Source organism: Poecilia reticulata, linkage group LG2 (assembly GCF_000633615.1).
Source record: "Poecilia reticulata strain Guanapo linkage group LG2, Guppy_female_1.0+MT, whole genome shotgun sequence".
Lineage (NCBI taxonomy): Eukaryota > Metazoa > Chordata > Actinopteri > Cyprinodontiformes > Poeciliidae > Poecilia > Poecilia reticulata.
In genome coordinates, this window is record NC_024332.1 from 12,027,245 (window position 1) to 12,055,205 (window position 27,961).

General features: G+C 37.6%; 3 protein-coding genes across 9 annotated transcripts; all 3 read left to right on the forward strand.

Annotated features, from left to right (window-relative positions):
• Positions 1-983: 983 nt before the first annotated feature.
• On the forward strand, positions 984-1,907 carry LOC103480387 (olfactory receptor 10K1-like). Its single transcript, XM_008435314.2, has one exon. The coding sequence runs from the start codon at positions 993-995 to the stop codon at positions 1,905-1,907; it is 915 nt and encodes a 304-aa protein (XP_008433536.1). The 5' UTR covers positions 984-992.
• A 5,664-nt stretch (positions 1,908-7,571) lies between these two features.
• LOC103480393 (olfactory receptor 52D1-like) lies at positions 7,572-8,562 on the forward strand. The gene is given in 2 exon segments (XM_017309022.1): positions 7,572-8,284; positions 8,286-8,562. Coding segments are annotated over 2 exon segments (990 nt in total).
• Positions 8,563-10,429: 1,867 nt separating this feature from the next.
• Positions 10,430-27,733, forward strand: LOC103477830 (MAGUK p55 subfamily member 4-like). 7 transcript variants are annotated; one of them, XM_008431147.2, is made up of 21 exons: positions 10,495-12,046; positions 12,302-12,368; positions 13,152-13,273; positions 13,355-13,432; positions 14,050-14,133; positions 14,215-14,346; positions 17,561-17,642; positions 17,745-17,830; positions 18,726-18,797; positions 19,625-19,821; positions 20,919-20,977; positions 21,963-21,980; positions 23,047-23,088; positions 23,168-23,197; positions 23,577-23,615; positions 23,969-24,136; positions 24,425-24,505; positions 25,182-25,275; positions 25,373-25,481; positions 25,929-26,063; positions 26,163-27,733. In XM_008431147.2, the coding sequence occupies exons 2-21, from the start codon at positions 12,338-12,340 to the stop codon at positions 26,346-26,348; spliced, it is 1,845 nt and encodes a 614-aa protein (XP_008429369.1). In that variant the 5' UTR covers positions 10,495-12,046; positions 12,302-12,337; the 3' UTR covers positions 26,349-27,733. The 7 variants fall into 7 exon arrangements, 6 of the variants coding, with proteins under 6 accessions (XP_008429369.1, XP_008429380.1, XP_008429387.1 ...); XM_008431158.2 differs by having other exon boundaries at positions 10,495-10,815; positions 11,963-12,368; XM_008431165.2 differs by having other exon boundaries at positions 10,495-10,815.
• The last annotated feature ends 228 nt before the right edge of the window (positions 27,734-27,961 follow it).

Sequence of the window (27,961 nt, forward strand, 5' to 3'; positions counted from 1 at the left end):
ATTTAATTGCAATGGCAACCATTCAGCTGTTCGCACTGCTGACTGGCTCCTTCAGACTAGTCAGCAGCAATTAGCAAACACCTGACAGAACTGAGCATCTGCTGAGCTCATTATAGGAGTTACTATAGTGCAACACTGGTAAAATGTTGTTAAAGGGATAATAGAGGAGACACAAGCTCAATTTCAAGACATTAAATTACATAGTTAAATTTATTTTAAGTCAGATTTGATATATATTTAACATTTTTCTGACAACTGAAGGTAACATAGCTACTTGACTGTGCTGTAAAATGGCACTTTGTGTMTGGAAAAGAAGTAATACTGCCCCTTTAAGAAGAAATGAACAAAAGCTGTTTAAGCTTTATGATGCTTTCTTCACGTCTAATCAGAAAGCAACAGGTCAAATAAGYCAGATTCTGGAGCATCCACCAACATATAACCACTGCGCTTATTTTTATTGTTTATTCTTTGGTAAAACTRATTAATTTATCCCTCATATTTACAGTTTCAGTGGAAAACAAAATGGACTTAAGCTTGATAGAGATATTTAGTAAGCATGTGTTAGAGTGGTTGCATATGAGCGTATAGACTCAGCATGAAGGAATGTTAACCCTTTGGGTGTAAACAGCACAACACTGAGTGAACGCTACAGTTCAACAGCAACTGCTACGTTTTGAAATAACATTTTTACTGGATAAAACCATTTCAAAGACCWAAATCATCGTTCCTCAGTAATACGTTTTCACACTTCTACACATGTGGAGTTGTCAGCATGGCAACAGCTCCACTTGGAATAGASTGAAATCCATAGTGATTAAAGGAGTGACTTTAAATAAGTGATCTAASTCCATTTCTGTTCAGAACGTACAGAGGAACTGTGACCTGTACACCATGAGACACAAGTAGAATTTTTTTTCTTATGAGCAACACTTTTAGACATTATACCTGTCTCATTTACTTATTTCTGTCATTTTTTAGTCGTTGCTGATAGTATGAATGTAACATACATTAATCTCGGTGGCCATGTGGAGTTAGAAAAATACCGGTATGTTTATTTCTCCATCATGGTCACAGGTTTTGTTTTGATCCTGTCCAGCAATTCTACAGTCGTTTGTCTGGTTGTGATCCACAAGAACCTCCATGAGCCCATGTACATCTTTATTGCTGCTTTGTTGATCAACTCTATTCTTTTCAGTRCTTCTATCTACCCGAAGCTTTTGATTGACTTCTTATCAGACAAGCAGATCGTGTCTTACGAGGCTTGTCTCATTCAGGTATTTGCATTTTACACTCTAAGCTGTTCAGAATATTTGCTGTTAGCAGYCATGGCTTTTGACAGATTTGTGTCAATATGTAAACCTCTGCAATATCATATGATCATGAGAAAAAGAACAGTGAGTGTTTTCCTTGTTCTAGCTTGGTTGGTACCTGCTTGTCACATTGCTGTGCCCTTCATTGGAAACGCCAATTCCAAGCTCTGTAGCGTCATTTTGAAAGGCATTTTTTGCAACAATTCAGTGAATTATCTTTTCTGTGTGACTTCAAAGGTTTTGTTGATGTACGGCCTAKTTGTTSTATTCAACATTGCTGTTTTTCCCATGGTTTTCATACTSTTCACTTACACAATGATATTGATAGTGGCCTGTAGAAGCTGTGGGGAAGTGAGGAAAAAAGCTGCACAGACATGTTTACCTCACCTACTGGTGTTAATCAACTACTCTTGTTTGTTTGCTTATGACATGATTATTGTGAGACTGGAATCTGACATTTCAAAGACTGTACGGTTTGCGATGACAATGTGTATAATAATGTGCAGTCCTCTTTTTAATCCAGTCATTTATGGACTAAAAATGAAAGAAATCTATAAACACCTGAGAAGGTTGTTCTCCCAAACAAGGRTAAAGTGACTGTTTGTTTTAAGGTTTTGTCATTTTTGGCCTTCTCTTTTACATTACTATACATTGATATTACCTGTCTTTAGTGTGATTTTCARATTCAGCATTGCTGCGCTCATTATTAATTTATATTAATAATGACTAATACTGTGTCTCAAATATTTATTATGATGAAGAAAAATGTTTACCTTAAGAAATTTTTTTTTAAATTGGTTGTTGTAAAGAAAGCTATTTTTTTCTTCTTTTTATTTGGCCTTTCATTGTAAATATTTTTTTTTTATGTACATATCTCAATTATTAATGAATGTCTTGGGTGGTGTTGTACTTAAGAATGTTTCAGGACTAAAATAAATGAAAAAAATTAATTCTCAAAGTCTTCTTTGTGTATTTTGCTGTATTTTCCATTTTTTCCCTCCCTTTCTAGCACTTTTCCCCCTTCTTTGTTACCTGAGGTAAGAGGCCACACCGAAATTAGCCGTTAGCTTGCCTGGCTGCTACTATGCCGTGTCTGCGTCAAATAACGTCGCGTAGCTCTATTCCAGCCACATAGTTGGTCCATATTTTAATGAAGGATAAATGTAGAAATGTACAAGAAGTGTAAAAGTACAAACATTTTAACAGAAAGAGAACAACATTAAAACTAAAAAGCTTGTGAATAAACAAGAGGTTTCACTTCAACCTAAACTGCARGTGTTGGCCTGGTCCAGGTTTGCTTAAAACGTCTTTATTCAGTGACGTCTTTTGAAGTGGAGAGACTAGTAGCGATAACATATTACTCAAGTAAAAGTAAAAGGTTTTGTGTAACAAAATTTCTCCTAAAAGTATTTTTCCCCAAAAAGTAACTTGAGTAAATGAAACTTAATTACGGCCATTGCCATGACAGCAGAGATTAAGTGCAAAACTATGGCCATGAAAAATTCATCTGTACTCAGAACTGCAAGATATTTTAATTTAAACAGCAGAAWTACATAAAAGCTCTAGATGAAATTTTATTTCATGAATGAAATCTAGAGCTGAAATAGCTGTTTCAGCTCTAGATGAGCTAAACATTAAAACATTTTTAAACATTTCTCAACAAGGCTATGATAACACAGAAACCCTATGAAGTCTTAGATCTTCTGTACAAACCTGATGCCTGAAGTGCCAGTAATGTAAATATCCCTAATTTAATTAGCATGAGGTTAATCATGCTTTCAGTTTCATCTGCCACATCCAGACCTGATTACTGCCAGAAATTTAAAATAGAGATATCACTAAAATAGAACCTGTCTGACAACATGAAATAGACTAAAAAACAACAACAACATAATCTAAAGAAATTCAAGAACAGAGTCTTTGACATGTGGCAACCTGGAATTGGTAACAAACCAATTGCTGAAGTTTTTTGAACCCACAGGGCTTTTATCCATAAATAGAGAAATCATGAAAGCRTTATRGAACCACTGTTTATTAAAAGRAACGCAAAAACCCATCCTGCCTGCCCCAGAAAATAATTTTCTTTCTTTTCCTGATCCCCAAGCTTTTGGTGAGGATCTTATTCTGACCAAAGGAGAGAATAGTGAAATCCTTTAAGTGTGGCCCATTAMATCTGACTTAGAACTAACATAGAGCTGGATTCAAATTTCACCAGTGGACTGCAGCAATTTCCAGCAAACACCTTTTAAAAGGTAAGAACATTAACGTTCATACTTCATTAATAAGTAAGGGGTGCTAGCTTGACTTATACAAGTGGAAGCCGTGGCTATACTGGCAAAAATAACTTGAAAAGGGTCATTAATTGTGTGGAGGTTAATGTCGTCAGCCACCTGATATTTGGAGAAAGAGTGGATTAAAGAAGTCTGTTTTCTCCAGCACATTGTGAAAGATTTCACATGGTTTGGCTTTTTCACTAATAATTTTCACAAATGTTGTTTCTCTGTTTAGGAAACCATGGAACAATTCTCAGTCTTAAAGTCAGGTACAAACTGTTATTCTTTAATATTTCTGTGAAGGATGTATTCCCATCTCTACCTGCTATCAAAAATGAATTATTTCTATATTAATAACTTAATTTGTGAAAGCCTCAAACCAGGTGAACCTCAGAGTTAGAAAGTTACCAGAAAGTTATTCAGAAAGTGACAAAAGTTGTTGCGTTGCATTGCGAGTGTGTGTCTAAGTTGAAAGGAAAAAACCAGTTCCACTTGGCGTGATGCAATATGTTTAGAGAACTTCGGCATGGTCCAGTGAGAAAGACCCATGATTGGGATTGAGCTAAGCGGTCTCTCTTGACCTGTCAGAGTTCATTAATGACTGTGATTGGTGTCCTTTGCTTTGGCCTCCCATGTGTTTTAACTGCACTGAGGTAAACAGGACCGGCCTCAGAGGACTGGCCTGACTAGAACCAAGYCAGAACAGTTAATTATCACCCAGCGGCTACAATGAGCTGGACCACTGGGATTTATGATCCTATCCTCTGAAATCACAAAGTGCTGTTAAACTAGTCCACCTGCAGAAAACTTTCTTTTACCCTCATGTTGATGTATCTATGCATAATGTTAAAATAAATAAAAACATATCATTGATATGGACAGCTGGCTTTTAAAGCCCAATATTGCTGTATCATTGCTGATTGTGGATTTCAAAAACTAACATTTGTCTTACAAAAAACAGTGAAGAGACTATGTGTGAAATGTGAACAAACTTTCACAATTGGAAACTGTCAGTATGCAAAATTGTGCAGTTTGCAACTTTCACTGAATAAAGACCTTGTTTTAGGGAAAAAMYWAWYCMMMWWWWAARSMRRMMAARKTTTWARRKYMAAAARKTWMWAAAWWAAWWWWAWTYTTTTTATAACAAAATCAAAGACGCTTCTCATCTGGATGTTCAAAAAACAGAAAATACAAAATATAAGAAGGCCTTACCTGAATAATAAAAGAAAACAAACTTAGTCAAAGACTCGTTTTGGGAACCAGTKATTATTTTTTATTGACAGGTATAAGTAGATGCAAAGCAGGTGTGATAATCAAAAACTATAAGTAGGTGAATAGACATAGCAAAAACACAGTATGAAACAAAACTGATAGAGAGASAGAAGGTTTAACTAACTGTTTATAATTCATWCTGTTTATATGCTTAACAATATTTAARGTATTTGAATTCTTTAAAGATGTAATGTCATATTCAATTAATGTATATTGTTGCACTCACTGTATTTTGTACACAAACCAGACTATTTCGATCATCACTGTCAACAAAGTTTTGTCTTACACTGCATTGACTGCAACCATTACTAGAGGGCAGCATAACTCTTCTGCCACTCCAAACAGCAGTTAATTTGGAGAAGACAYACCCAGTCACACCCTCAATGTAGAGAAAATATGTTGTATTTTCTCTGAAGAAAACTAGTCTATATATGTTGGAAATGGTACTTATGATTTCTGGCARATCAACACTGGGTTRATACTGCCGCCTTGGCTTTGCCTCCAGGTTAACACACCAGTCGAACCACAGGTATTTCTACWGTGGGGCTAATGAYACTCTGTACKTGGACATTAATAGTTGATTCTATTACAWTTTTGACAGCTRATGATGTGGAGAATCCAGTACTGTATGGTCATGATACAAGCCCTGAGCTCAGTCAAACGGCGGTAATGTTGTYTGATACATGTACAAATAATCAATTTGTTCTTGGTGACCTTCACTAACTAGTTTTACTGACTCTTGTAGCCGCCAGAATGCAATAGTTCATAGTTAATAGGCAGTGCATTGCATGAGTAAGCYCCCGTTAATGCTATGGGAGATCTGAGGATTTCTCAGACATACATGAATGAGTCAAAGCAACATTACAGGCATGTGATTGATGAGAGAATGACATCATGACATGATACACCCTTTAACATTGACTCCTTTTAAAGAACTCTTTAAAGCAACTGTGAATGTGCTCTGCATGCCCCAGTGTGAGCTATGTTATTACCAATGAAAACATGGTAGGTTGAACTTGACCCACAAATCTTATTTCTCTGAATTGATTGAACAACAAAGCACAGTTAGTTTGTAGGTGTGCAATATATAGTACAAACAATAGTGCTGCTGCGACTTACTCATTCTYATTTATGTATCGTAACTGARCAGCTRAARTGGCTGCTCCATGAAAAGGCAAAGAAGTGGTAGTCTGTGTTTAGAAGTAAAAAGGCCTATATGGACCTAAAAAAACTCATTTGCTGTCATTAGTTGTACAACCCAACAAATAAAGGAAAACATGGCACAATGTTAGACAATGAGTAGATGGGGTTTATTCTGTCTTTGAGTTGGAAAAATTGGCCTTTTTTCTACAGGACATTTAAACTACTGATTAGTTTTGATATTTTCAACCCATTGCTATCAAAAGGTTCTGTAATTTCAAAATGTTGAGTTATTTTGACTGGTAATGGCATTAATAATATCAGAAACTGGAAAGGTGAAATCCTTCATGTTTCATGTTCAAACTCAACTCAGGCAGTTTGTTTCCAAAGAACCAGCAGCTCTTGAAGAAAGTTTGTAACACTAATTGTTGCATTTTGGCATCCTGGATACTTTGAATTGTGACTGTCATTAATGTCCTCTGTGGGCACTTTGGTAAACAAGCAGACCATCCCTCAGGAACTGGATGTCTACAGCCAGCCTGTAACCGCTAATGAGGACCCAGTTGGTCACAGTGAGAAGGACTCTTGGGATGTTGTTGCATACATCAACGTGATCAGAAAGTTGCTTTGAACTGACCTAATATGATAGGTCATATAAGTCATTACATATTCCCTAGATACCTCCCAATCACTTCTCCTTAATTACATTTCTAATCACAAACAAAAGTAATTGTAGAGTTGGTCAACAGGTCAATATCTCATGAGATTCAGACAGAGTCAATAACTAGCAAAACTGGAGCCAAGCCACTAAACTTTAACGACAATAAAAGTTGGTGTTTTATTTCTCTAAAACTAACTAAATTAGTACACTAGTCACATGAATAGGGCAGTTTATTTTCCATGGATGACAACCTAAAATCCAAATTGTTTATTTTATATTTCAAAAGCAGTGGGCTTAAACATAAATACATTTTAAAGAATCATAGATCTGAATTTGAGGACATGCTACATGCCATTATCTCATTATTTGAGATAATAATGAGATAATGACATCATTATGACATTATCTCATCATTAATGACATGATGAGATAATGTCCCAAGTCCTATATCTTTTCAGCTTCATTCAGAATTTTATGAATGCTAAATATCAAATCTTTTTAGGTAGTTCTCAAACTCATAGACATCATTCTGCTGGTAGAAAACCCTCTGCAGCATTTCATTTGGCTCATACATTTTATGCAGTCATTGTGAACTATATTGTTTTTCAACACATACTCAGGTATTGTCAATATTAGCACCGGAGTTTTGCAAACATACCAGTTTTCTGCTCCATTGCACCGCTTGTCCACATACAAATAGTTTTTGGTGACAAACACATTTGTAAAGGACAAATGTTTTTCAAAGTACTCTTTTTGTGGTGTATTGTTATGTTTTGCGCAGTAATTAGCCAGGTTGGGAATAAGATTTATTTTCAATACAATGAAAACCATTCACAGCTAAAAGTAACAAAATGTCGGCCTTGCTGAGATCACAGATAATCCCCAGAGTTTGCTTTGCTGTCAAGCAGAATATTAATGCCAGGTGCTGAGGAAGAGGGGCCAGGTAGCTACAGCAGAGGAAGGTTATCCTTCTCCGTCATGGAGGAGGTTTTTACCCTGTCAGGGTTTAATGACACACTCAGCTACAGAGCTGTTGTCTTTTCTCTTGCATCGCTTTGTTACTTTGCTATCCTGTTCTTTAATGTTGCTATTATCATTGTGATTGTGTTAGATGAATGCTTACACGAGCCTATGTACATTCTGTTATGTGTTCACTGCATTAATGGACTTTACGGCACAGCTGGGTTTTACCCAAAATTCCTCGCTGACCTTCTGTCATCCTCTCAGGTCATCTCTTATCATGGATGTCTGGTTCAGGCTTTTGTCTTATACTCATTCGTCTGCAGTGATACGTCCATTCTTACCGCCTTGGCTTATGACAGATACCTGGCAATCTGTCTGCCTCTGCAGTACCACTCAATCATGACAAACAGAAGGGTTTATTCATTGGTGTGCGTGTCATGGTTAACTCCTTTCTGCATTTTTTCCGTCAACATTGTCCTGACAGCCAGATTGAGGTTCTGTGGGACAAACATACAGAGGCTCTTCTGTCTAAACTGGGTGATTGTTAAACTTGCTTGCCCAGGCTCCAACACTGTCATAAATAATGTTTACGCGTTAGCCACTTTGTCAATCTATATAGCACATTGGCTCTTTGTGATCTGGACTGATGTATACATTATTAAAACGTGTGAAATCCAAAGAGGACAGGGCAAAGTTTATGCAGACATGCGTCCCACATCTAATCTCTCTCGTCATGTTGTTCGTCATTGTGGTGTCTGACTTGATGCACATGCGATTTACATCATACGATCTTCCTCTGAGCTTCCACAACTTTTCCTCCCTCGCCGTTGTCTTTATTCCTCCACTTATGAATCCTCTACTTTATGGATTTAAACTCACAAGAATTCGAAGGAGGATATTTGTTTTGCTATTCCTGAGAAAAAAATTGCCTGTGTCGTCTTAGGTCTTCCCAAATGCGGTGAAAATATGTAACAACATTTGGCGTTAACTGAAATTGTTTTGTTGTTTGTTGTCATATACCATCATTTTATTATATAGAAATAATCACATAAAAACATAAAAATATATTTTTAAGATATGTCAAAACAACCTAAGAGTGGTTGTATATGAAGAAATTACTAATAATGTCTTCTTTTGAAGTAAATGTAGACAATAGGGTGTAGTAGTTCTTTTTTTTTTTTCTTTTTTTTTACTAAATTGCTAAAATAAATCTTTGTAAAATTGAGCTAAATATGTTGTTAAAATCAAAAGTCTTACATTTGACAATTTAGGAATATATTTCAAATAACCCTAAATTGTGGCCTTAAAATGATTTGTACTACCTTTGATCTGTACGTCACATATGTGCCGTTGAAGATGGCTGATTTTGTTTTCATTCGCATGATTTATAGGTTTGTAATTTATAAAATGTATTGTACAAGGAAACATTAATAATAGTTGTATTGCCTCATTTCGTTAACATTATACAGTGAATTGTTTCAGCCATTTGTTAACGATGTGTTTAAAACTTAAGTTGTTTCTCACTAAGTTTGAAATCTCCAGTTATAAGTGAACTATGTGTTGCTTGTTTGTACAATTTTGTAATTTATTCCTTAACATTTTTGCAGTAGTGTAGAAAGGGAGGGCATTATCCAAACACCCCTGTAGCAAGTAGGAGCACAACTGTGAAAATGTGTTTTGTCCTCTTTAGATTTCTATTTGTAACACTTAAATGTTTAAGACATAATCAAAACAATTTACAATACAAACTGCCAGAAAACTGCAAAACAGCTGAAACACTGAGTTCTTTTAAATCCAGACTAAAATCTAATCTGTTTAGAATTACGTTGAACTGGAACATATTTGTTGTGTGTTGTTGATTTTAAAGATGGCAATCCACAAAATGACAGATATGTATTTGATGTGTTAAACATGAGTGACCAATAAAATACAAAATTATTTATGTGTGAGAGCTGAGTGTTTTTAATGTATAATTATCAAAGTTTTCAAAATAAAAGACTAAAAACAAGAAAATGTTATCAATCTCTGTGAATCTTTTTAGAGCTGGTGGTTGATTTTTTTTGGCCAATTTTACCTTCTGACATTACCTTGTAAACCTATGTGAGGAAAATGACATTGATGTTACTAAAAAATAATGAAAAATCTATTTTATGCAGATTATCTGGATTTATGAGTCACATTGGTGTATTGACACACATATTTTGCGTGGTTGACAAAGCAGTGTGTAAGCATCACTCCCGCCATGGAAGCCATGTTTTCTTCCATCTATTCCTGTGTGTGGCCTCTCGGTCTCTGTTTCTGTGATTGTGGGATCAGTGGTAATCTCTGAAGAGGCGACCCACTGACATTTGCACCAGAATAACTCCACACACACACGCACGCACACACACACACACACACACACACACACACACACACACACACATGCACACAGCTGCAAGCAGCTGGCGTCTTCAGCGCGCAGATGTTCTAGTGGGATTTAATGTAATGTAACTATGCATTTATTGCATTTTTGTGTACTTGTTGACAGAGCAACGTGAGGATCACTTCCTATCAAGTTCCCTTAAATTCCCAACAGGGGACATTTAAAAAAGTGAAGACGTGCTTTTTAATTCTCACTTTCGGAAAGCTCAAGGAGTATTTGCATATAGTTTAACTCTTGGATATTCTGGTTAAGACCTAATCTGGTATCAGTTTAGGTTAATAGATTATGTAAACAAAGGTCCTCACAAAGAACAGTGTGTGGGTTTGTGTGTCTGTGGCTAAAAGCGGCGACTGACTAAGAAGCTTTGTGATCCGCTGAGCTACACAGAATGAGTAAAACAGGAAGGAAAGGACAAAATATATTTTTAAAAAATTCTTGACAACACAAAAATGTAAAAGAAAGCTAGGAACATGGATTGAGTTCTTTACAAAAGAAAACCAGGAAAAGATTTATGAATTTCAGCGAGAAAGCGGGATGAAGTGGAGGCAGAGAGGGAGAGGTTGGTAGATTAAGCTGGGTTAGAGAGGATTAGTGTCAGGTTGGGTTTGGTTGTAAACTAACCTCCATGTCAGTCACTTTTGGCTGCAGCTGACATGCTCACACTGCTGATTCACTCCGTCTCAAAGATCAAACCCTGAATCAACACGCTCAGGGAACCCAAACCAAAGGAAGAAAGGTACTTTGATGCTGTTATCTGTGAGCTGACCGGATGTAAGTAAATTTGTTTTTTTTATGCGCTTAAATGCACAGATGAGACAAATACAAGCTAAACTGATTAACATTAGACCTAAAGTCTACTGCAGCTGTATTGATGTTGAATGGTGTACACAAATGTAGTTGGGGTTTTTTAAAATAAAATTAAGCATTTATTGTCTTTCTCAACAGACAAAATGCCAATGAATTGTTTAATTCAAGTTAATTCAGTTTATTTTACACAAATGTGATCTCAAGGCACTTTACAAGGCAAATGGATCCAACTTATAGCCAGAAATATATAAACAAATCAATCCAGTCAAAAAGACAGGTTGCAATATTGTTAAAAGAAGCCCATCTGATGGGTTCAATGGCTTGGGAGCGACCCCTTCTTCTAAACAAACATGTTTAGAAGAAACCTGCTTCCTGCTATAAGAAGCAGKTTTATAGAAAATGTATGATAAATTAGCATAAAGCAGTGATTTCCTTGTCCTATTTCCAGGCCTTTCAAAAGCCCCACTATAGTTTTTGTTAAATACCATCAATCAGACTTCAAATCACTGCTTGTTTTTATTTAACCTAAGTAGGGAGGCCCAGACTTCCCTCTCCCCAGCCACTTGGGCCAGCTCCTCAGGGGGAACCCCAAGACGTTCCCAGGCCAAACGGGAAACATAGTTCCTCCAGCGTCTCCTGGGTCTTCCTCTGGGTCTCCTCTTCGTTGGACGTGCCCATAACACCTCAACTTGGAGGCATCCTAACCGGATGCCCGAGCCACCTCAGTTGACTCTTCTCGATGTGGAGGAGCGGTGGCTCTACTCTTGAGTCCCTCCTGGACGACCAAGCTTCTCACCTGTTCTGTCAGTCACCACCCAAAGTTCATGACTGTAGATTAGGACAGGAACGTAGATCAACCGGTAAATCGAGAGCTTTGCCTTTTGACTCAGCTTTCTCTTCACTTCAACAGACCGGTACATACACTGCGCCAATCTGCCTATCAATCTCCCGCTCCCTCTCTCCTTCATCCTTGAACAAGACCCTGAGATACTTAAACTCCTCCACTGGGAACATGATTATATGTGCTTGTTTTACCACTGATACTGAAAGTGATAAGTATTAAGGCCAGCAGCTGCCTTCGGTCTGCCCACCTTAATTTGAGCTGCTTTAGTCTATTACAGAAAGCTCAGATGAGCCATCTGTCAACATCTCCATCCACAAACTGAAATCAACACCAGGGACCAGAGTGATATCGGTAGAGTATTGACAAAAAAAACATTGATTAGGCTGTAGGACTGTCAAGCTGCTTCACATCAATTTCTTGACCTCACAAACAGCATTAATAGCATATCATAAACAATATGATACCTATTTGACATGTGACTTGTAAATGTATAGTTTTAAGTTTGTATTATAAACAAATATGCTGACCACCTAGGGCATATTCAACTTGCTCAGTAATATTTCTCTGTAATGACACCGTAATGTATTTTGCCTGATTTCTTTACAGGAGGAATAGCGATTAATTTCTATACGGTGGTTCTGGATGATCACCATGAGAGAAACTATGGAGGATGGTGAGAAAACAAACACACTAAGAGACACACAGCTCTTTGTGACCTTTTATAGAGTCTGACATATCTGACCACTTTTGTCAATTACGACAAAAGTGGAGGTAACTCAACTTATGTCTGGGGTAGTATGTTTAGGTATAATTACCGCACCATGGCATACATAGCAAAGATGTGCTCAAATCTTTAATATAAATTAATATTGTTGTTTTTGTTTAAACCATATGACTGATAGTTGGTACCCCTATTATTACTACTTTGCACAATGCCATGTTGCATACATCGCAGTATATATCTCTCTATATTGGTTAGGGTCCTAGATACTTTACATTTCTGCTGCTTACCCACCAGGCATGTTATGCATAGGTCTGGGGAGTGACATGGCAATGAAAGGAGGTTGTTTTTGTTGTTCAGATATCAGTTTCTGTGTTAATTTGAGAATATGTTTTCAATAATTGTGAAAGACCCACTGACTTTTGGGTTTTGGCCACTGGGTTTTAGTTGAAAAATCCCCTGATATTTCAAAGAGTTCATGATACCATGCACTGTATCAAGTGTCCGTCCAGCCAAGTTAGTCAACTACTAGAAAGATAATCATAGAACATTAATTCACTGATGCACACAAATGTTTTCTGGACAACTGAGGGGAGAAAAACAGTCTTCTCACTTATAGAGGAGAATTTCGCCACAATTTTCTGACACCAGAAAATCACAGCTGTTGTTCAGAAATTTTGGCATAATAAGTAAGATAGTGACGTTTCTAAGATCTCTATTATGTTATGCTTTCAGGGGTCAGCGAAGTATTATCCAGCGTTGTGGAGGATGTTAGTGAAGCTGTCAACAGAAACATTAGTGGCTCTCAGCTTCTGCATGAACTACTGAGCGCTCCATGGCTGCGCGCCTTACTAAAGGTATTTCTATGGTTTAGCAAAGCATGTAACCTACTATGGAGCTGGGTAATTCTTATACAATTGCATGTTTTACCTCTTTAGATTTACGAGTGCCTGATGCAATTCCAGAGATTGTCACCAAGCCCCCTTCTACCTTGTGCCTCTGGACTCTTATTTGAGGTGAGTAAGGGTGGATTCACACCAGCCCTGTTTACTCCAGTTTGATCAAACTCCAGTTTGTTTGCCTAGAAAGTCTGGTTTGTTTGGGGAGGTGGAAATGTCCAGTCAAATTCTCCTGTGGACCAAAAACTTAAGTCTCAGTTTGGTTGAATTGAACTCCAGTGTTGTTCAAATGCATATGTGAATGCAAAGGGGACCTGAGACTGCGCCAAAAGCAGGAAGTGGACTAAAACGCTTGGAATTCTGGGTAAATATAGCAAGTGGGAGAAATGGGTTGTGGTCTTTGCCAACAACAAAAGGGAAGTCTTACAACCGCTAAAATCTGATGCTACACCATTATTGTTTCCATTTAGAGAAGAAGGAAGGTTATCGTGTCACTTCCTTCAGTAGTTCTTGGTGTAGCGCCACCACAGGCGGGTGAACAGGTTTTTCAAAGGGTTTGGATTGTTTGACAGCTGAAAATCTAACAAATATTGCAACTTTTGTCCCCAGCAATTACAATAAGACAAAATGCAAAACCCATTAGTTAGGAGGAAAAATGTTCACGTCATATTAATTCAGAACGCTGGGGAAATTTATGATTCACTATTCATCAATTTTCTTGCCTGTTTCGTCAGATCATGGCTATCATACAAAGAGCGCACCGTCCTTCAGCTGAAGCTCGTGAGCTCTACAACCTCCTCAGCTCACCACATGTCCAGGTTTGATCTTGGATTCCAGCAAATCTTCTCTACCCAAGTCATTGTTGATGTTGTCTGAGCATGTATGAATGTGTCCACTAGGCCCTCCTATCATCTCACGACAGTGTGGCACAGTCAGACTATTTACCCGTCCTTTCTCCGCTGCCCGATGAGTTACCTGAGGACGAGGAGGCCATGAGGATTGTTTGTCTTGTAAAGAATAACCAACCTCTGGTGAGATAAAAGTGTTGTTTAACTTTTTTAAGACTCAGCAATTAAGCCTAATGATGGAAAAAATATGATTTTCAATGCTTAGTAGTTGATATACTGACCTTTTCTGTCATTTGTGATGTTATTTTTAAGTTGTCAGATGTTCTTATAAAGCTCTTTGTAATCTAAATAAATTGGAATATTTTAACTGGATCACTACAAGATGACATAGCGATGAAATAGTTTGTAAAATTTTAATTGTGAATTTAATTTATTTCATTAAGGGAACAATGCATATTAATCGACATGAATCACGTAAATATGCCAGATTTAGCCAAACTTTCATCTGTAGTCCCCTACCAGGTTCATGGAAGGGATTAAAAAATTASACTTATCCATAACAACATACATGACCTATGATTTATGACAGATTTCAATCTATACCTAAAGTAGTGTAATTTACAGTAAACATTTAGAATGAAAATAAAAACAAGTCAAATCTGTAAGAAAAAAACATTAAAACATTAATGAATATAGTGCCATTTTGATTATCTAATACCCATTACTTAACTGATTTGCTGAAAGAGTTCAATTATGTAATATTTCTCCGGTGTAATGGTCGTGTACTCCAAGAATTTGAAGCCCAAATAGAAAATGACAACTTACCAAAAACCCTCTTAAAACCCTAAAAAAAACTGAGTTTCTTCTTGTTCATGCTCCAAGCGTGAAAAGGGTTTCAGAAGTTCAGAAGACCGGGTCGGAGTGGGCCGTAGCCGTTGGAGCAGCCTTCGTCGACTCACGTTGGAGCGCCTCATCCCCGCAAGGAGGGCGTGGTCTGGGGAGGAGCTCAGAATGGCTGAGAGCGAGGCCAGGCCTTTGTCTCTCCATGGAAATCCGCCCTGTCCCTTTGTTCCCCGTTACGAGTCGATGGGAAGCTGTCGTTTATGTCCACAAAACGCAGAACTTTGGAAGCGAGGGCTCAACCACTCTGCTCCGGCTGTATTGAATCCAGAAACATGTTCCGGTAAGAGAAGAACTGACCTGTGTTTTGTCTCMATCGTCACCAAAGCCACAATGGTGGAGCATCATAATGAATAAACCCATCACTAGCCATCATCGCATTCATCCAGTGCTCTTGGCATTAATCTTTCACGATGTGAATCCATCTTCATCCTTTAAACATTCCATAGGAACAACATCCGTGCATCTTTCACATCAAATGCTCCCTCATACCTTTCATAATTTCCTTCATGCCAACATCAAACCTTGGAAAAGAAACATCACATGAATCCACTGCCGTGTTTTCTTGCACTTTCTAAACTTCTGTACTTTTCTTCTTTTGCTCTCACCTACTGGTACATTTCAGAGAGACTCATGCCCAACAAAGAGGACGATGCCTCTAGCGGAGGGAGCAGTGACGACTATTCTTATCCTCCCCCTCCAATCCCGGCCTACACTGTCAGTCTTCCCAACTCTCCCCTTATGTACAAAAAAGTTGCTCCAGGAGGTAAATCAAGGAGCATTCCTACTCCTTGTAGGGTCCACACAGCACCAGTCATTCCTGCAACTCAACCCTCTACAAGGCAACAAGGAGTCAGCACTCTCCCAAATCCTGTGAGGCATTGTCAAAAAGAGTCTTTAAGACCTTCGTGTATTATCAACTCTTTTCCGCATCATGACAAACCACAGAAACATCATCAACCTCCTGAGTTTGATAAAATCTGCAGCATGGAGGAGCTCAGGACCACGGTTCAGACTGTGGCCAGCAGTATCGAGCACAGTAGCCAGGATGTACGCCACCTGGAGCAGAAAATGGTGGCGGCGACAGAAATGATCACAGATCGCGTCGAAGAAAACGTCCAGGCCCTCAATCTTCTTGCCGAGGTGGTTGATAAGCTTCAGGGGATCATCGTGGCCAGAAACCACCCCGAGACGTCTCCACCATGCAAGCCGAACCCAAACCAGCGGCCCACACCGCCGCCAAGAATCTCCTCGTTATCTCCGGTGATGATCCACAAACCTCCCACTCCTTATCCACGGCCGCTCTCGCACTCCTCTGCTTCCTCCAGCTTTTCCTCCTCCTCTTCTTCTTCTGCTGGTTCCTGTGCAGATGGTTTTGCAGGATACCAAAGCCCACAGGGATTGCACAGAGGAAACAAATCCAGCAAGCGATCAGACGATGCAGACCATAACGGACATGCTCGATTCCACAATGGAGTGGTCACAAGAGCTCAGCAGGAAGACAAGCAGGACTGCAATATCACAGGCTGCTTGACAACGAGCAAGAAGAAGAAAAATAAGCAGCTACTTTAGAGATAATGTCTGAAAAGTCACGAGAAACAGATTAAAACTGATTTACCAGGCCTTTTCTTAAAAATTCATATAGACTTTTTCATGGCACAAATTCGACACAGTTTTGCATTTTACTGGATCAGCCAAAGGACATAAAAGGAAATTAAATGAAAGGTACAGAGAACTTTTATCTGCTTAATTAAATTTTCCTTTAAGATAAATTGTGACAATTGTTCCCATTTTCCCATCAAAACCATCATTTTATGCTGCTGTTCCATTTGGGGCTGGGCAATTTGGCTTAAAAATAAAATCTTCATACCAAATCCGATTTCTGATTTTAATTTAAAAAATCCCCACATCCTGTTATTTTCTTAAATAAATCAAATGACAAATGACAGAAAATATTTTCAAAAACAAAACCTTTTATTTCAATTATCCCTTTTTGCAGTTGACCTGAATTCAAAGTCCAAATAAAAACATGCTTGTAAAACAAGATGGTGGCTCTGGGCAGGCTAACTTCACTCTGAACAATGGAAACCCAAAGAGTGCATTGGCGAGATAAAGAACTACTTTTTACAGAAATTTAATCTTCAGAAACAGAACATTTGATAAATAATATCAACATATTGTTCAGCCATAGTTCTTCTTATAGTAAATCTGCAAATGTGATGGGATTTCCCCCAAAAAACTTGCCAAGGCTGAGTTATAGGTACAGTTGATGGTTGGTTACATTTTTACATGCCATCCAAACGTTTTGTAGGAAGTAATACGTTTTTTTCAAATACCTCCCTGAAAAAGGGATCTTACTCTTTCTTCAGAAGTCATTTTGATTATAACTTTCTCCCACTAAACTACTGGGCTTCCACCCTTTTCTACACTCCTGTCCCACAAGCTGTACTACAATTGTTTCAGAAGACATTATAGGTGAGTCATTTCTGTCTATCAGGGAGCGACTATAAGGAGGGACGAGGTGACAGGAGACATCTACATTGCCCGAGTGATTCATGGAGGACTGGCAGACCGCAGTGGTGAGATAAAACCTTTCACAGCTGTCTGAGACAGTGCTTGATAGGATATTTGAGTGACAAAGAACAMATATTTTAATTAGTCACCGCTGATTTCTGCTTCAGGACTCCTTCATCCTGGTGATCTTATAGTCGAGGTTAATGGCAACTCAGTGGTGGGGCTGGAACCAGAAAAAGTCATCCAGATACTGGTAGGTTTATCTGAAGTTTCAGAAAGAGCAGGAGCTTCTTAAAGAGACAGGCCCAATTTCAAGGTCAAATATGACTTGAAGTCAAATTTTCTATAAGTCATATTTAATATATATTTTTAGCACAACTGAAGGGACCAGAATTACATGATTGTGCTATTGTGCCTGGAAAATACACTACTGGCCCTTTAATGCTTTTTCATGGTATTTGTGCTACTCAGGTAAGTCAGTTTATTTTAAAAACGTATCTTTTTGTATGCATTTCATTTGCAAAAAGAAATTTGAATATTATGTTATTTGGCAGCATAAGAAGGAGATTTTTAAAATTTACTAAAGCATTACACCAGTTACTGCATACCATAAATCACACAGCAAAAGCTGAAGAAAACTTTATCTAATGTGGTATGACTAATTGATCTTTTTGTTGTCTTTTTTATCACTTGGAATAACATCAATTTTGACTGTATTAGTTCTTTTGAGAGAATCTGAGTTAATTGTTGTAAATGTAAAAAAATATTTATGTATTCCACCTATGCTGGATATAATTGACAATTCATCCAAATCAAATGCATCCAGTGAATTACATTTGTTTTTTCTGCTTGGTTTCCTTTTAACTTTTAATATGTGGACACATTTTATTGATTTTGGTGGTGGATTTAATTAGGTACTGTTATAAATATTATTACACTTAGCTTAATAATAATTAGGAAGTATCAGGAATCTTGAACTATCTACCATCACCTCTTCTTGTAAGTAATTTTAGACTTAATTTTTTAGATAGCAAATTTCTGAATCATTCCAGAAAAGTCAGGTAATGATTAGTCTGTTCTATAAAGGTGTGCATATGTAGTCATTTTTCAGTCGTATTTATTGTCCTGTCTGTGTTTCTCCTCGTCAGAACAGTTCGATTGGAACTATTCTGTTCAAAGTTATCCCAAGGTCAACGCAGGTCACCAGCTGCCAGAAGCCAGTAAGAAAAACCCTTCACATTTTATGTTTAACCTGAGTCTAAAGTAAGCACAAAAAATATATAAAGCATCGACTCGTTCATTTGAGTTTAATAAGTTCAAGTACACATCAAATGTCTTGGAAAGGTGCGTGCAAAATATTTTCCAAAATGAGCTTTAAGGAAGTGGAGATCCAATAAAGTGCGTCCACTTTGGGACGTGCAACCTCAGGAGATAAAGGGTTTAAAGTTAAAAACGTCATGTGTGTTGGTAAAACTTTAAGCCAATCAGGAAACAGTGCTGCCATCAGACAGGAAGTTGGAGGGCAAGAAATGTGGAGTAGAGCAGCAGCTGAATTCTGGTTCAGATGACTTTACTTTATTTACACTCGTAGGTAATTTTATTCTGACTCAAGCTGATTCTGTGGAATAATTACTCATTTTAAGCCTCATGTGGTTTTCAATCGTATTACTTTGTGAAACTAGTCAGTTACAGCAGTATATTGATGAAATGGTCACTTAGCACAGCTGCTAATGATGAAATTTTATGTAAGCTGGTTCAAAAGGTTAGTTTTTAATTTCATAGCATATTCTTTCATGCTCTGTTTGCGATAATTAAACTAATCTTTCTTAAAGTTTTCAATTTTTACCTCTAAACTCATTAAATGCTGTCAAGTAGTTTTTTTGAATTACTTTTTAACCAACTTTTCTTACTATATAATCATCTAAAAGTACTTTGGACCTGCAGAAGACAAAATGCAGTGTTGCAACTTTTGAAGAAAAAAAGAGAAAAGATGCTAGTTCCATTTATTCTGAGTATCTATTTCCTGATTTTGGTGTCTGTCTTTAAGGTGTACATGAGGGCGATGGTGGACTACTGCCCCCTACAGGACTCCTCCATCCCGTGTCCGGATGCAGGAATGGCTTTCAGTAGAGGCGACCTGCTGGAGGTGGTCGACCAGTCAGACGCTCTGTGGTGGCAGGCCAGAAAGCTGCCCTGTGGCGCTTCCTTCGCTGGGCTAATTCCCTCCGCCAGCATGCTGAGGAGGTGACACACTAACACACACATGTTAGAAGTTTGTATTGACTCCCATTCAGTCGGATATGCCTAACCCAAAACACTTACCTCAATCCTAGACAAAACTTAGTTAACACCATATCTCTAAATCCAACCCTAACCCTCACATATGTGACCCTTAACCCAAAAACAGCATTTCCCCTCATAGAGACCAAGAAAATGTCCTCCAAGGAGCAGTGGTCCCTGCAACCCCACATTGTAGACAGACATAGGTCCCCACCAGGACATAAAAACCAGGTTTACACACACAGACACGCACACACACATAGAACCCTGCATACCTGCCACCAGCTCAAACTGCCACCAGAGGGAGCAATTTGTTCACAAAATGTAAAAGAAAAAAACCCAAAACATTTCTCTTTGCATTTTATTATCCACTTTTTTTTGTTGAAAAGTCTATTATTAGATTTCTAAGAAGAATCAAACATAATTCAGTATTAACCCCTCTAATACACAACTACTGTTTTGAAATTCTTTAACACATTTTCTTTTATTATAGTTTTACACACTACTCTTACGCTGATTGTAAATCTGTACGTTCTTAATTGATATTGCAGCAATTAGCTGCTCATCGTTTAATAACTCTATCTCTGCTAGAGTTAGCGTTAGATTTACTTCATTGTCATTGCAAAAAGACACGACAATGAATTTGGCAACAAAATGTCGTTGCTTGGCTACCGTAGTACACAGAAAAAATACTGAAAAACTATAAGTGTGACTTTAAATACATATGCATATATATATACAAGTATTACTGGTGCGGGTAAATAATAATAAAATAAAGTAAATGCTCTTTGGACTCTAACATAGACACAAACTGTCTTTTAATTCATCCTTCATGAAACTAGAATTATTTCTGCTTCTCACCACACAAAGATTACCAGAACTGAATTTTTCACTGCAGTATTCCCACTACTTTGGCTCATTTTTAATCTCCATCATGTGGCTCTCTGTCATGGTTTTAAATAGATTTGTCCTTGTTGAGTGCTGGATTTCTACTTGAGAACTGTTTGTTGTTTGCAGCTGTAATTATTTCCCTGTTCATCTCTCTATTTTTGTCTTCACAGCAAACACAAGGAGCAGTGGTGGTGTCATCCATCCCAGGTTCACACATGCATCAGGCCTTGTGAGAATATTTATCATTATCTCTCAGTTCATCTAGGTTTATCTTGCTCCGTTTCCATTAATCACATAATCACGCAATTTGGCATTTAGAAAATAAATTCACTTAATGAAAACTCAGCGATTTTGATGAGATGGCTTTAACGGTTCATCTCACAAAACTGCAACGGAAACACTTTTTTTTGCATCACACGTGTCACGTGATCAACAAACTGGATGTTACCACTGGTGAAAACCACGAAGAAGACAACAGGAAGTAGTTGGAGGTTGATGGCGCGGCATGCTTTTAATGACTTATCACATTAACAAACTTATTCACATGTGATTTTAATTGCATTTCGTATTTAATGGAACAATTGTGAAATGTTATTTCTTTTACATCAGCGGAACGTTGACACATTTTTTGCACACAGTTACTGAGACATCCAGGCATTTCAGGGCTCTGTTCAACGCACCTACGTCGTTTCCAGTCAGCTGATCTCGAGCGTCTCATAAATGTACAGTTTCAAACTGCAGTCTGACAGATTGAAAGCAGCTACCGTAGTACTGCTATCAAGTTAGCTTGCTGTTTATTGTCTGATTTATCTTTTCTCTGTATCTCTAAAAAACAACAAACCTTCTACCTGTGACAGTAGTTTTGATCAACTTTGATCCCACTTTTATAGGTTTCGCATTGCAAAGTCGTTTTTGCAAAGTTTATGCAAACAGTCTACATGATTATGAAATCAACACTGAAAAAATTTTAATAACTCTCCGCAAACTGGTGTAATCAGGACACAAGTCCTATTGTGAAGTGGATGGAGAAATTTTGTATATCCCTTTAACCAACTTATTAGGTTGTAAAACTAAAGTTTTTATTGTCTCCATTGTTTATCATTTGTAAAGACATAATACAGATATAATTAACAATGATCTAGTGGTTTTCTTCATATTTCTGCCGGTGTCACATTTAAACAACAGCTGTTTGTTTCCCTCCCTGCCTACTGAAGACAGCCTGGCTGATAACGGTGAGTGACACACCCAATAACACAGTTACTACAATGTTTGCTATTTAAGAGGCGCTGCAGTATCTAAGGGAAGCATATTTTTACCTGCTTGCTTGAGACATTAGCTGAACCATCAGGCTGAAGTGTTCGTCCTCATACAATTCCAGATTTCTCACAGTTTGTTGTTTGCCATTAAATATTTATCAAAACAAGCCAACATGGTGTATTATTTGAAATTGAAAAATGTCTTTCTCACAACACATGAGAGTTGAAACTGGATATTTATATAATGCATAAACAGACACAATGAGTCCAAATGTTTCCTGTTAAAATCAACACTTTTTTTTCCTATTTACTAAACGCCAGACAGGAAAAAAAATCATTTTTAAATCAAACTTCTTGTAGCTTTCTTTAAAGTCAGAAATTTACGAATGTTTCCTAATTTTTTTGGTAGAATTTTCTTTTGAAATTCTAGCTAAATTTTAGTTAGCTAGAATTTTGGCCCATTTCTCCTGATAAATTTCCCATTTCTCCTGCGATTAATCCGATTACATGATTTAATGGATTAACATCCACAGGTGCGTCTCTATTTAGCTCAAATGTTGTGAATGAATCTCTGAAGCTGACAAAGCTTTGACATTAAGAAATGGGCTTTGAGAATTTTTTGGTATGTAAGCTACAAAATTTGAAAATAGAGTGAAAATAAATCTATTTCTATTTTAGCATTTATTAAATAAAACTAACTTTGGCAGAAAATGACCTAAAAAAAGAAAAGACTTATTCTGATATCTGGTTTCAACTGTATGTGTCACAATTGATCCATGTAAATAAACTCTGAACAACTTTAGTGTTTATTTAATATAATACTGTTGGTTACTTTTAAAAGTCAGTTCAGAAATCATTTTAACCCCACGTTGGTCTGGATCTCTTTCTGACATTGTTTAAAATAATCACATCCTGATCATCTGTTGTTATTTTTTCAAAGTGCTTCTTGATTTCATCATCTAGTCGCCAATGCATTGTGTTGCCATTTTGACACGTTGCTGTGAGGAAACACAGCTTAACTTTTATTTTCTGTGGTTTTTAGACGAGGATCTAACACACGCTGACGGCAAACGGATCCTAACAGGTAACAGCACCAGTCTGATACGGTTTGATACGCTGAAGATTGACTCCTACTAAAGAAAATGTGTTTCTCCTTCCCACAGATATGGAAAAAAATAAAGAAATAAAATTTGGTGGGTAAGTTTGTCCAGAACAGTAGTATCTCCTCTCATTAAGATAAATTTAAACTCCTTAGTAATTCATATTTTCTCATTTTTAGCCCTGTAGATGAAGTCTGTGGAGTTGATTTGTGTCTGTTACATGTAAACAAATAAAGCCAGAAATATCTGGGAATTAATAAATTAAAAACAAAGTTGTTCAATATAGTGTGAAGCAGACATTAACAAGTTTGGAATTTTATTTATTTAAGACAACAAGTTAGTTAGAATATTAAGTGTAACCCTTTAACTAGATTAATTTTTATTTTTACTTTAACAATTCAATTTTTCTTATTGTAAACAATAAATTATTTCTGACAAGAGATTGAAAACTTTAAATGCTTCTTTTCCTCAGATGAGGAAGACTCAGACATTACTGAAGGGATTTATCTGGGTAAGTCGCCTTCTTCCTGCATCCACAACAACATTAACCTTTGGTTATTTGTTTTCAGTCAGTTTGTTGTGAGACTTTGTTTTCAGTCAATTCATAAAATAAGATATATATGTCAAAATATGTAAGAGGTTGTGTTTTTTACAGTACATTTGATTCTAATAGTAACATAATAAAAATATGACATTTTTTAATATAATAATAACAAATCACAGTCATTAAAGCTAAAAGACATATTTTCCTGTAAACATGGTCAAACTTAATAACATGTTATCAAGCTGTATTAATAGCATAAAAACCAGATTGAATGTTGTTATTTTTAGTCAAAAACATAAAAGTACTTCTTACCCCGTCAGCTGGCTTCCGCCGGAGTTTCCGCCTCTGGAGGAGGACGTCCTACAAGAGGAGGCGGCAGTCCTGCACCTCCTGCTCACCCAGCAGCAGCGCCCTGTCCTCCCCGTATGAGGAGGTGGCGTTGTACCAGCGCCTCCCGCAGGAGAACCACCGCCTCATCATCCTCATCGGTGAGAGAAGACCTGGCCCAATTCATAACCAAACGTTGCCATTCTGTCCCTTCCTACTTCTGCTTCTTACCCACAAAGTATCTCATGTTCATGTACTAAACCACACCAGTTTATTTTTCTTCACAGCTAAATAAACACTGTGTCATTAAAAAGAGGAGGCGGCAGTGACGCCTCCCTCCACTGATTTCTTCTTTTTGCTTTTATTGTTGCGCTCAGACATTTTAGATCATCCAACAAACAAAAAGTTAGTCAGAAATGCAAAAGTATCTGTGTGTCCTCCTGAAACAGGAGCTTCAGGAGTTGGAGTCAATGAGCTGAGGAAGAGACTCATCAAACTGAACCCGTCCACCTTCCAGGGACCCGTACCGCGTAAGTGAGCTCAACTCGCTCATCGCTATTTAGTTTAACAGCTTTTCTCTGTTTTTACTCTATTGAGAAACGGATGAAAAGCAAAACAAGAAAATAATGTTTTCTATTGATCCAGGAATTTAATATAATGTTCATAGCTCTATACTTTCTGTGTTTTGGTTTATGAGCCTTTGGGGATTAAAAATAACTGAAGCAATTCAACTGAGCCTAAATTGAACTGAATAATAATTTATGATTCCCAGTATAAATAAGACATGAACAATTTCTCATCACTGGCATTTGAATATGAAAAGTGATGTCAAATAATGCTGTAGTTATCTAATTTGTAGAAGAAATACACACTTTTCTAAGACATATTTATCAAGTAATTCTACTAAATAAAAATGCGTTTGATACCAAAACAAGGTATTACATTTTTTTTAAATGTTGACAGTGTTCTGCTCTTCACTATGAGTCTCTGGAGACCAAAAGTTATGTTAAAGATGCACAGAAGTGAATTTGACTCTGAAATTTAATACAGCAATAATAATTCAGGAAAAAGTGAATTGGCATTTTTAACCTTTAAGAGACCAGAGAGAAAGCAGAAGTTTTAAAAACATAAAGAAATAAAGCTGGGAAACCATTTCATTGTTCTATTCACACCATGAATGACTGATGACACACTGTGTTCTCGCAGACACAACCCGTCCAATAAAAGAAGGGGAGCAGGCAGGTAGAGAGTACCACTTTGTCACCAAGGAGCTGTTTGAGTATATGGTCTGCAACCACAGGTGGGGATATTCTACTTTGACTCTTGGTTAAAGTTTTGTATCATTTATCTCTGACTTCGCACCACTTGTGATAAACTGAGTTTTGCTCTATGTTCAGATTTGTAGAATATGGGGAGAGTAAGAGCCACCTGTATGGAACCAGCATCGATGCTATTGATGAGGTGGTAAAACGAGGACGGATGTGCATCATCGATGTTGAACCACCTGTGAGTAGATATAGACAGACAGACAGATAGGTAACCAACTTGACAAATCGACAGCTAGCTAGTACAGTAGAAAAAATATAAATAAAAAGTTAGGAATCTGCAGAATAAAGACAAGTTAGAGTGAGTATAGCTGTGTAATTTAAATAAAGAATCCAAACAGATCCAAACAGTAAACAGTCGTAAACAGCAGCAGTGCAAATGGCAACAGTGTCTGATCCAGTAGACAGTTGGATTTACAGGCTGATGAAAACAAAATACGCAGAACAATTATAGATGATGCTCATTTACGTCATAAACCGTATCTTTGCATGTAAAATCCAGCGGACGATGATTATCATTATGTCTGTTATGCAGTGAGATGGAAGTTAGGATGAATGATTTCCTATGTCGTTCTTTGTGACAAACGGAGCTGATTTCGTTTCCGTTTCTATCCTACATGATTCTCAGGGCATCCATCTGTTGCGGTTAAGAAACCTGAAGCCGTACGTGATTTTTATCAAAGCGCCGAGCCCAGAAACACTGAGACAGACTCGGAGAAACGCCAGAATCATCACCAGCTACGCCGTCAACAGGGCATTCACAGTAAGAGCCCCTCATTTCTGTGAAACACTGGAATAGAGCAGCATTGCAACGAATGACAAAGAAGTAAGAAGTGAAAGATTTCCTTTTCTTTTGACTCAGGAGGAAGACTTTTTGGAGCTGGAGGACACGTCCCAGCTTATCGAGGCCAAATACAAACAGTATTTTGACAACGTGGTGGTGAATGACGACCTGCAGGACGCCTGCATGCAGCTCTGCTCCATCATCCAGCAGGCGCAGAACGAGCCTCAGTGGATCCCAGTCAGCTGGCTGCAAGGAGAGGAGTAGACCAGGAGAGGATGAGGAGCTAATGAATTAAATATGGAGGAGGGAYGGGCAAATGATGGCGGTGTAGTGGATGATGTCTCACCAAAGCTCACACATGGGTAGTATCTTTATGTATTAATATTATAACCGTTTCATTAAATAAACGACTTTTTCTCAGTCTCCACTCCACCAACATCTACATGTCTGCAGGGTTATTCCTCTCCATCTGTGATGCTGAGTTACTTAATTAACAAGATAAACAACCCAAAATGAAATCTAAAGATTTGAAGGGAATTCTGAAAGGGTTGGGCAATGAACGCTGGGTTTAGTAGTTGGTGAAAGATTTAACTATCAGAAAGCCTCTATAGAAGAGGAGGAAAGATGTACTTTACTTCAGATTTCTAAATACCTGCCTTAACTTTAGGAAGACCTTGGGGAATGACCCCAACATGGATGTTACACACTGGTCACATATTCTTTAAAAAATCATAATGATTTGTTAAACAGTTGTTTCTTTACATAGGAAGACAAAAGGGCACAGAGAGAGGGTCTTGGTCATTTTACTCATAATTCAAACAGCAATAATGGAGTTCAAGAAAAAATGAGGGGGAAAAAACTACTAATCAATGGAGGCAAGATAAGACAGAAATGAACATAAATACAGAAAGTAGGTCGTTGAAATGAAAACCTACAAATGAAACTCAGACAAAAACCCTTCAGGTTGCTCTGATTGTTTCCAGTGTTCTTTGTTGCCCCCCTTCCCCCCAGAGAGGTAAAGAAACCGTCACGCACACAACACGATGTGGAGAGGCTTGTGACATCTCATGAGTGGGAGGAGGAAGCCGCTCATTTAGCCACACAGATAAGGTGTGAATAATTCCCAACAAGACTCCTGTTGTTCTCCTCAGACCTGCCCTGACCACTGCGACTCAGTTTAGATTACACACATTCTTCCGCTGCGACAATGAGTTCAGAACGCTTCACCTCTGATTTGTTTAAACCTTTAATTCACTGGAATGAAAGCTACAGCGCTTAATGCTAATGCTATGTTGTCTCAAGTCTCGTAGCAAAAACTGAATCTACAGAGTATAAACTGAGGAGGGCTGAATACAAAAGCTCATCGATTGAAGACTGAACGATTTGTAGACCAGCACACTTCTTTGTGTTGGTCTACAAATTAAATTCCAAAAACTTTGCTGTCTTTTGTGGTTGCAATGTGACAAAAAGTAGAAAATTCTGAGGCCCTGTACAGCTGACAATGTATAAATCATTTTTATGCTTTATGTGTCTATTTGAATCATGTTGTAGAAGCTAAAGGGGGGAAAACATTAAACAAGCATAAAGAAAGCTGCTTCATTGTTCTTGCATATTGAAATAAACTTTTACCTTGAAATCAGAAAACGCCACAAGATTTCTCCAGTAAGTTCTTATTGATTCACATGATTGTAAAACTTAAAATGGTTAATAACTGTTACTGACAGTAACAGAATTAAAACATGTTTTTCTTTACCATCCTCGTCATCTAAGGCATAGACTGCAGCTAATTTTAAAGAATTCAGAATAATTCACCCAGTTATGATGTAATTTAGTGTCAGACTCTCCGAAAGCTGCTAATGCAGCCACAGTCTTGAGAG